The 9,850-nt window shown below is 38.4% G+C and overlaps 1 protein-coding gene across 1 annotated transcript; it reads right to left on the reverse strand.

The window, feature by feature from the left end:
* Positions 1-481: 481 nt before the first annotated feature.
* LOC130455376 (15 kDa protein B-like) lies at positions 482-9,213 on the reverse strand. Its single transcript, XM_056804118.1, has 4 exons — positions 8,860-9,213; positions 3,788-3,889; positions 1,871-1,963; positions 482-724 (listed from the first exon to the last, which is right to left on the reverse strand). Exons 1-4 carry the CDS (start codon positions 9,031-9,033, stop codon positions 710-712), a joined length of 384 nt encoding a protein of 127 aa, XP_056660096.1. The 5' UTR covers positions 9,034-9,213; the 3' UTR covers positions 482-709.
* Positions 9,214-9,850: the final 637 nt, after the last annotated feature.

Raw genomic sequence — 9,850 nt, forward strand, 5'->3', positions numbered from 1 at the left:
CACCATGGGACTCCCCAGTGGGCTCCCCCTTGCTGCCTCTGAAGCCGACCACCAACTCCATTGAAGTTTCTCATGGGTAGAACACCTGAAAAGGGGAACTAGGGAACTGAGGAAATATGGGTAAAGGGTTAAAGTTTAAAGAAGGGAAGACATTGAGAGAGAAGAGTAGAGTTCCAACATAAAGTAAACCTGGCAGTCAGTTAGCTCTATTGGTAAAGATATTCAAGATGGAAAATGAGTTACATTTCTGAAGATGACTTATGTGGAAATTCATTTTACTTGTCTATATTTATGTTTTTCTTCCTTTTTTCTCTTAGAGTGGAGAGAGGTAAAAAGGAGAGAAAATAAAATTGCTTACTAATTGAAATATTAAATTAAATTTAACATTTTAAAAATGAATTAGTTCCAGATATGTGCTAGAATTAGAGGAAATATGACCAAGCACAGAGACTTTCAAGTAAAAGTTGAAAACACTGAAGAGTTTTGATTGCAACTTTAGTTTATTTCCAACCACAGCAGGGAAGGATCAGGATAAAAGTACAGCTTTTTATGTTCACCAAAGTTCTCCATTTCATTGGCTCCCCTCTAGTTCTTTTCTTCAGAAGTTACTCAATATTCTAGATATTAGGTCATATCTGGCCTGGTCAAAGATCTGTTTGATACGGGGTGGAAGAGAGCTGGTGTCAATGAATTCATTTGATGAAGCTCTTTAAAAACGAGTCGGCTGAAGAAGAAAAATATAAATGAATAATGTAAGTCTTTAAGAACTGTGATGAGGTCTAAAGTTTTCCACAAAGTCCTATATTCACATGTGATAGTAAAGAACTCAATTTGGATTCAGAAGACTTCCATTTAAGATGTTTGTTATGACTTTGCCAGAGATTATTCGTGTAACACGACAAACACTTGACCTTTCTGAATCTTGTTTTTCTTTATCTATTAAATGGGAGAAGTAGAAATAATACTCACACACTTGCAAGAATCAAGTGGTATTAGGTATGTCAAAGTATTTTATAACCTCCAAAGTGCTATCCAAATGAACAGCCATAATATATCAAATTCATGTATTGATAGCTCATAAGAGTTAAGTGAGTAACCCAATAACATACATTCATTCACTCACCAGTGTAAGGATAGAATACATCTGATTCCCAAACCTGAGCTCTCCTTATTAGATTACATAAAAACAGGTTTTAGCCCACTAGGGTCTAGAATATTGGAATGGAGATGGCCTTGGAGTTTATCCAGTCTAGATCTTCCCCCTTTTTTTGACTGGTGAGATAACTGAGACCTAAAGAGATTGTCCAAAGTCATCTAATTTGTAAGCAGCAGAGCAAGGATTCAAATATGACTCTAGCAGAGACCAAAGAGAAGGAGAGCAAGGTAAGACAGCCTTCTTAGGTCCCTCCTTACCTCTTTCTTAGGAGCTTATGAAACAATGGTGAACAAGAATGGCTGATCAGATCATATTTTAGCAATTCAAAATTAGTGCAATCACTTTCACACAGTCCATTCTCCTTAAATATTCCAACCTAATGAGACCTTTGGTCAGAATATTTGGGAATCTTTTATCAGCTGAATAGCTCATCCATTGTTTTCCATTTTCATAAACCTAGATTTGCATTTCTTAGCTTCTTAGGTTTGTGATGGATGGGACTTCCTGACTCCTGAGATGTAAGTCTTTCAATGAGGTTTTATGCTGAGATTTTTGGACGTTTAAGTTGAAGTCTAGAGAGTTCTTATAGTCAGACTGATGGCTTGGGCAAGTTTGGCAAGAAAGCAGAGAAAAGTCTTAAGACTTCTGATGCTAGTTTGTATATCAATAACAAGCCTACCTTCTTCCTTGACAGGTGATCTTGACAGAGCTTACCTGATTATTGTCATTGACGATGTCCACACAGTTGAGGGAACGGAGCCCAAAACGTGATAGCTTGGTGAAGTTTGCTGTACATTGCTTCTCCGCCTGACCAGGATAGAGAAAGAACATGTTTCAGAGTTTGAAAAACATTTCACTTCTCATCCTCTGAAGAAGGTTACTCTATTGTCTTGTTTTGTCTTCCCTTCTTTACTATAGGACAAGAGGAGAAAGTCAGCCCAGGCATTTGGTCAGTTCAAAAGAGAAAGAACACAGAAAGGAAAAAAAACCTTGGAGAGCTTTTGGTCCAAGTTCTTCTTTTTAAAGAAGTCAGAGCCCTATTTGTACAAAAATATTTGTAGTTGTACTTTTTGTGGTGGCAAAAAATTGAAAAATGAGGGGTTGTCCCTCAATTGGGGAATGGTGGAACAAATTGTGGTATATGTTGGTGATGGAACACTATTGTGCTATAACGAATGATGAACTGCTTGATTTCTATAAAAACTGGGAAGACCTCCATGAACTGATGCCAAGTGAAATGAGCAGAACCAGGAGAACATTATTCACAGTAACTGAAACACTATGGCATGATCAAATGTAATGGACTTTGCTACTAATGGCAATATAATGATCCTGGACAATCCTGAGGAACATACAAGAAAGAATGCTATCCACATCTAGAGAAAGGACCGTGGGAGTAGAAATGCAGAAGAAATCATATGATGTGTCACTTGCTTATATGGGTATAGGATGTGGGGCTTTGGCTTTAAAAGACTATTATAAAAACGAATAATCTGGAAATAGATATTGAGTAATAATACATGTATAAGCCAATGGAATTGCTTGTCAGTTCCAGAAGAGGGGACGAGAGAACATGAATAAATAACCATGGAAAAATATGTTTCAAATGAATAAGTAAATAAATAATTAATTAAAAATAAAGAAGTCAGAGATATTCATAGGTTTAGTATCAGAACTGAGAGCCAGGCAGGTCTCCTTGCCTCTCTGTTTTTCCACCATACTACATGTATCCTGAAGTCAGCCCAAACTGTCCTCAATTAATCTGCTTGTTAAATTTTCAGTGTGAGCATTTACACTTTTGAAATTGGCAAAGGTTATGAATCAGTACTTGATTTATTGTTTAATTGTATGTCTAGGCTTAAGAAACTGATGGAGAAAATGTTGAAAATGCAGATTAAGGGGGGTAACTTGGTGGCTTAGTAAATTTAGATCCAGGCCTAGAGATTGACTTCAAATCTGTCTTCAGATACTTTCCTAGCTATGTGTCCCTGGGCAAGTCACTTAAATGAAATTGTCTAACCCTTACTACTCTTCTGCCTTAGAACTAATACTTAGTATTGATTCAGGATGGAGGATAACAGTTTTTTTAAAATGCAGAGGAAATTTATCTGTACATTTTGGGGAAGGGGAGAGCTAGTTGTTAAATAGTTACTGACATAATCCTGCCACACTTCTCCTTGAACTTATCTTTATGACCTTAAGTCAATCAGTCTCCCTTTTTTAGCCTGTTAACTCATGCAGAAAATGAAGAGTCAGGACCAAAGGCTCTCAAAGATACTTCTTATCTCTCACATGGTTTATTGTCTTCACCATCTAGTGAATTATGAGGACCAAAGGAAATAATGGAAGGCCAAATATTTCAAGGAAAATTACATGTTACTAAAAGACAGATGAACTCAAAATAAATGCAAATAACTAATATGGATTGCAGAAGACCAATGACAAGGTAGTTTCAGTAGAGATGAGGAACAGAACAACATGGATGTCAAATGTAGCTTGACAGATCCTAAAAATTTGTTTTCTTTTACTGTTTTGTTTTGCTTTGAGAGGAAGTCCTATTGAGAGTGCTCTATATCAGGACACTATGGTGTAAGAAACAAAAAGCCACCCCTGAAACCAAATGCTACTCACTCCATTCTCTCGGAAGGCACAGGTTTCTGGATCCTGACGTTCGGTTGAAGGACACTCAGTTTCCTTAATTCTGAAAGTCAATGGCAGCTCGAGTGGTGAGTCCTAAAACATCAGGGTAAAAACTTAAGGTCATCAAGAGCCTCATACTCCAAGGTCCTACATCAATGTCTCATCATTACCTGATGCCTTACTCAAAGTTAGACTATTAGGGCACAAATTCTGCTTGGAAAGAGTTTAGGGCCAGTGGGAGGGCCAGTGTGTCTGGGAGAAAAGAATTCCTAAATGAATACAGGAAGGTTGATCACCAGAAAAGCAGCCACAAGAGGAGGAATTTTTTCAGTCATGGCAGATCAAGAAACATGGAGGAGTTATTCTTTACAGGGTAAAAGATCCTGGAGGAAGCAGCAAATGTAGGGGCAGGTGCCCATGCCAATGAAACCACAAACCATTTGAAGTATGAAGAAATAAAACCGTTATGGGGTAGCAAGATGTTACACTGAATAGGGCATCAGTCCTAGAGTCAAGAGGATCTGGGTTCCAAACTGGCTTCAGACACTTCCTAGATGTGTGACCCTGGGCAAGACACCTAATTCCATTTGCCTTGGCCTTGGCCTTCTGTCTTAGTGTAACTAAGTGAGAAAGTAGTGTTTTTTAAAAGTGATATAATCATAACTGATATTTATTTAGAATCTTTTTTCATGGTTACATGATTCACGTTCTTCCCCTCCCTTCTCTCCCCCCTCCCAGAGCTGACAAGCAATTCCACTGGGTTATCCATGTATCATTGTTCAAAACCTTTTCCCATGTTATTCATATTTGCAGTAGAGGGATCCTTTAATATCAAAACCTCAATCATATCCCCATCAAACTACATGACTGATCAAATGTTTTTCTTCTGTGTTTCTGCTCCCACAGTTCTTTCTCATAAGCCCCTCAGAAATGTCTTGGATTATTGCATTGCTGTTGATAGAAAAGTCTATTACATTCAACTGTGCCATAATGTAGCGGTCTCTGTGTGCAATGTTCTCCTGGTTCTGTTTCTTTCATTCTGCATCAGTTCCTGGAGGTCATTCCAACTCACATGGAATTCCTCCAGTTCATTATTCCGTTCATCAGAATAGTATTCCATCACCATCAGATCCACAATTTGTTCAGCCATTCCCCAATCAATGGACACCCTCCCCCCCATTTTCCATTTTATTTTTGCCACCACAAAGAGAGCAGCTATGAATATTTTTGTACACGTATTTTTCCTTATTATCTTTTTGGGGTACAAACCCAGAAGAAATATGACTACATCAAAGGGCAGACAGTCTTTTAGCGCCCTTTGGGCATAATTCCCAATTGCCCTCCAGAATGGTTGGATCAATTCACAACTCCACCAGCAATGCACCAGTGTCCCAATTTTGCCACATCCCCTCCAACATTTATCATTTTCCTTTGCTGTCATTTTGTCCAGTCTACTAGGTATAAGGTGGTACTTCAGAGCTGTTTTTATTTGCATTTCTCTAATCAGAGAAAGTAAAGTTTTAAAAAAATTATAAAAAAGGGAGCTGTTATGTAAGTAATAACTAGAAAAGTAATTGCTGAAAACCTTTTTCTCAGAATATTTGGAAGTAGGACAGTAGAAGTTAGTATCAGGAAGACTTGAATTCAATTCCTACCAGAGGCACTCCCTAGCTTTGTAACCCTGGGCAAGGGCTCATTTTTAACATAGGAATCTTAATAGCACCTTTCTTGTGAGGGTCAAAGGTATATATGTTAAGCACTTTGCAAAACCTTTTAGCCTATACACATTCTAGCTATTATTGGAATAGATATAGAGTTGGAAAGAACCTGAGGGATCATCAAGGTTGAAGGACCAGAGTTGCACTGATAGTGTGAAGCAGGATTCCAAACCAGGACGTTTTGCCTCCAAGCACAACATTCTTTCTACTATCCCTCATTGCTTTTCCTAAGAAGTACCAAAGATTTGTCTTAGGCTTACAGGAATGTTCCTGCTACAATTCTCATCACTTTGGAGTAACTAGGGAAGAGCGTGTGTGCATGTCATTCTGTGGGGCATTTAGAAGGTAGGTAGATTTGTGATCTGAAAAGTGGAATAGCCATGTCATTGACCTGGGTAGAAGGAATTGGGTGGAAATTAGAGGCATGTTATGGAAGGAGTTGGGTGTGCCTGGGTGTGTGAGGCTAGAATGAATATGAGAAGTAGAAGAGAAAAGAAAGCTCTATGTGGCCATCTGCCTTCCCCTAGTCATCATTACAAGGTGTGTGAGGGAAGGTCTCCAGAGATCTCTTTATCCAGGTGGGTGAACAGCTTCCATTCTGCCTTCCACCCTTCAGACCCACATATAACCAGCATGCTCCAGCATGGGAGTAAGTAATATTGATAACAGTGAAATCAGCTTTAATGTATTATAAATTAACTGGATGTAACTTCCCACAAGAGGGCAAGAATTTTGTTCTTTCTCTCTTTTTATCTACATCATATAATTGACACTTAATGGAACTGAACTGTATCCTAGGAAGCTTTTGGATTTAATCTGACTTTTAGTTTCCTTTCTACCCAATGGGGTCTGGGTAACATATGAACAGCAAAAGTGAGTAGGTGGCTGCATGTACCTCAGGCTACCTAATTTCATGTAAGGTGCAATCATCAGAGCCATGAGCTAGTGTCTAACTATCCTTTGAGCTCTTTGTTTTGGACTGGGGAGCAGAGTAGTAATAGATGGAAGTAGGACCTAAGGAGGAAGTTACTGGAAAAATAGATTCTATTAGCTGATGTGAAAAGAATCACAAAATACCAGAATTGGAAGTGAAATCTCAGAAGTCATCTAGCCCAATCCACACCTTACTATCTAGTCCAACTCATCTATAATGAACCTGACAAGTCATCATCTCACCTTTCTTTGAAGGCCTCTAGAGAAGGGGAACCTACTCATCCCAAGGCAGCCCGTCCCACTCTGGGGTAGCTCTAATTGTTAAAAAGATTTTGGGGGGGATTCCTAACAGGGAGCTCAAGTCCACTTCTCTGCAATTTCCTGCCACTGCTTCTATTTCTATCTACCAAGGCTTGCAAAACAAATGAGGTCTGAGACTCAGATACATGCTATATTTGCTATATTCCAGTCTCAAGGTCCAACCCATACCAATGAGGCCCTACTTCATGTTAAAATTTCTATTCATTTTTAATAAATCACACTCTGCATATAAGCATTTGCAATTGACAAATATGTATAACCCTGACTAAAAACCTCTCCTATTGGCCAAAAATGTCCCTAGTCACTGAAGGGAAAGCGATAGAGAGACAGAGCTCATTGTGTTCAGAACACTAAATTGGGTACTGATACAAAAGTTTAAAAGGCTTTATGCTTAAATGACACAGTCCCTGACCTCCTAGACTTTATAGACTAAAAGGAGGATGATACATCAATAGAGACAATTCAAAGTTACAAGATTACAGAATGAATGAATGAATGAATGAATGAATGGGAAAGTATTTGTTAAGCTTTTATTCTGTGTAGATTGCTCAAAATACAAAGCAAAAGGCAAGACAGTCTCTCCTTTCAAGGAACTGACATTCTAATAGAGATGACCCCTTCCCTCATGGACTTTACACTGCATCCTGGGAGTTCTTGGAAAAGAGAGCATTATTGAATTGACTAGGAGAGAAGGAAATAGTCCAGAGTCTGACTGAGAACTGACAGGAATAAATCAAAATAACACATACGTCCTTATAAGGGCAAAAAATAGGTTAATAAGAATGGAAAGGATAGAATCTTATGATCAGAAAAGAAATTTCAGGGGCAACTAGCTAGCACAGTAGATAAAGTGAAAGGCCTGAAGTCAGGACTTTGGGGGGGGTGCAATAAAGATTAAGGTATTTTTATTTTTAAAAATCTATACAGTGAAGTGCCAGATATAACAATGTAATTATATCTGGTGGACATATAAATATATATGTATATATTACTGGTATACAGATATATATCATTTTTACTTGTACTGAAGTAAACCTTTTATTTTTATCACAAAATGCTTAATTCTACCACTTATTGCTCAACAAGGATGGTACACAACACTTAAGAGCATAACTGCTGCTATGCTTATCTACTAAACTAAATAGCCAAACACATTATACAACAAAACATAAAGCAGCTGTTAATTCTAAAATGAAACCAGAGGATCTGGGTGCAAATGTGACCTCAGACTCTTCCCTCCTAGCTGTCTGAGCATGGCCAAGTCACTTACCCCCATTAACCTAACCCTTGCAGCTCTTCTGTCTTAGAATTGATATTAAGACAGAAGGCACAAGTTCAAAAAAGAAAAGGAAATATCAGAACTCAGGCTCTAGTCTTTTTGAGTGATGGTGAAATTATTTGGTTTGTGACTGAGGTAGGAGTCAAAGGAGATGAGGAGCTACTCTTGGCTTATCACTGTCCTAGGTCCTGGAGATGGAGCATACAATTCAAAGTTGAAGGAAATTTTAGAAAGTATTCAGTCCCAAAGTCTTTACTTTGGTTAATTGATTCCCAAGAGTTCTGTGAACTTGGATAGAAAAAAATTACATATTTATTTAACATCTAACTGAAATTTAGCTTTTCCTTCCATTATTTAAATGCATTATTTTGAAAATAGGCTTTGCCAGACTGACAAATTGGTCCTTGACACACACAAAGAGGTTAAGAATACCTGCTTTAATCCAAGTTTTGAATTTTATAGTTGATGAAAGTGAAGTCTAGAAAAGTTAAAGGACTTGTTCAAGGTCCCACAGGGCTGAGAATCAGGCTCTCTGACTCTTAATCCATGGCTATTTCCACTCTGCCACACTGTCCCTCTGGAGAGTAGTACATAGAGCTGGCCTTACTGGTCCCTGTGCAAAAACATCTGACCCCAAGCTGATCAACAGGCTCTTAGATTCCTTAGATACTTGTAGAAAGTCACACAATTCATCAGTTTCAGAGCCAAGTTCAGCACTTTCCCATTCAACCCATCACCCAATAGTTTCATGTATTATTGTGGTTTCCCCTTGACCCAACTCCATCCACATCCACATATCCTAGTATACTCACAGGAGTAGAAAGACTGGCCTCCACAACACGATACTTTCTTCCTTCATTTGAGCCCCGATTAAAATTCCTTGAAGCCAGGACTGCAGCTTCCTTGTAGGTGAACACCCTTCTAGGTGTAGCTGAGACTACTGTAGCCAGGCCCAGCAGCAGCAGGACTCTCCAGGTATTCTCCATTCTTCTTCCTCTTAGGTCCAGGGTAAGTCTGCCAAGGCAAATCAGAGACCCCTATTTATATGCCTATCCTACCCCTTGTCTTTCACAAGGAAACCAAATCTACTCAGATATCTCCCCAAATTTTGGCAACTTCTCTTTTCATTTACACTAGACATCCATTGGCCAATGTTCCAGTAAATAGAATTGGTCAAGAGGTGCCCCAGGGGGAAATGAGCTTCAGTAAGAAGGAAATATGTGTGCTCCTCATTTACTTTTACCACCTCTGCACCCTTCTGCAGGATTTAACATTGTAGATCCTCTCTACCTTTAGCTTAAGACAAAAGAAAAAAAAATAATGGAAGAAAAATTAAACCCTTAAATTATATATATATATATATAAAGAATTCAGAATCAGTATCAGAATATCAAAAATCTTTGTATACAAAATTTTGAGTATGCAAGAATAAATTTCTAACAGGCCCTTGTATTAGGGTCCAATTAAAGAAATTTCTAATTCCGCAAGTCTGTAGGACAGAATGCAGTAAATTTCACTTATCCATTTGCAGCCAAGGCTACAGTAAATTGCCATACTATAGGAGAGAAAAAAGGACCAGATTTTTATTTTGCTAGGGAAGTGTCAATTCCTGGTCTGATTTTACCTTCATTCTCTGGGATAGAGGGAGCCAGGATGATAGCCAAACTTTGGTACTTGTCTGTACATACTTTCACAAGGAGTGTGGATACAAGGAAGGCCTATGTCTTAATGTATGTCAAGTGTCCCAACTTCGAGTCTTACACTAGGTTCAGGTCCTTTGTATTGGCTTAGAAGTTCATCAAT

Source organism: Monodelphis domestica, chromosome 7 (genome assembly GCF_027887165.1).
Source record: "Monodelphis domestica isolate mMonDom1 chromosome 7, mMonDom1.pri, whole genome shotgun sequence".
Classification (NCBI taxonomy): Eukaryota; Metazoa; Chordata; class Mammalia; order Didelphimorphia; family Didelphidae; genus Monodelphis; species Monodelphis domestica.

Bases quoted from the DNA above. Each gene is read 5' to 3' on its own strand.
- LOC130455376 (XM_056804118.1), bottom strand. From the start codon at position 9,033: ATGGAGAATACCTGGAGAGTCCTGCTGCTGCTGGGCCTGGCTACAGTA. The intron at 3,890-8,859 runs GTGAGTATACTA...CTGATGTTTTAG, and splicing joins AGGCCAGTCTTTCTACTCCT to GACTCACCACTCGAGCTGCC. The intron at 1,964-3,787 runs GTGAGTAGCATT...TATCCTGGTCAG, and splicing joins GTGCCTTCCGAGAGAATGGA to GCGGAGAAGCAATGTACAGC.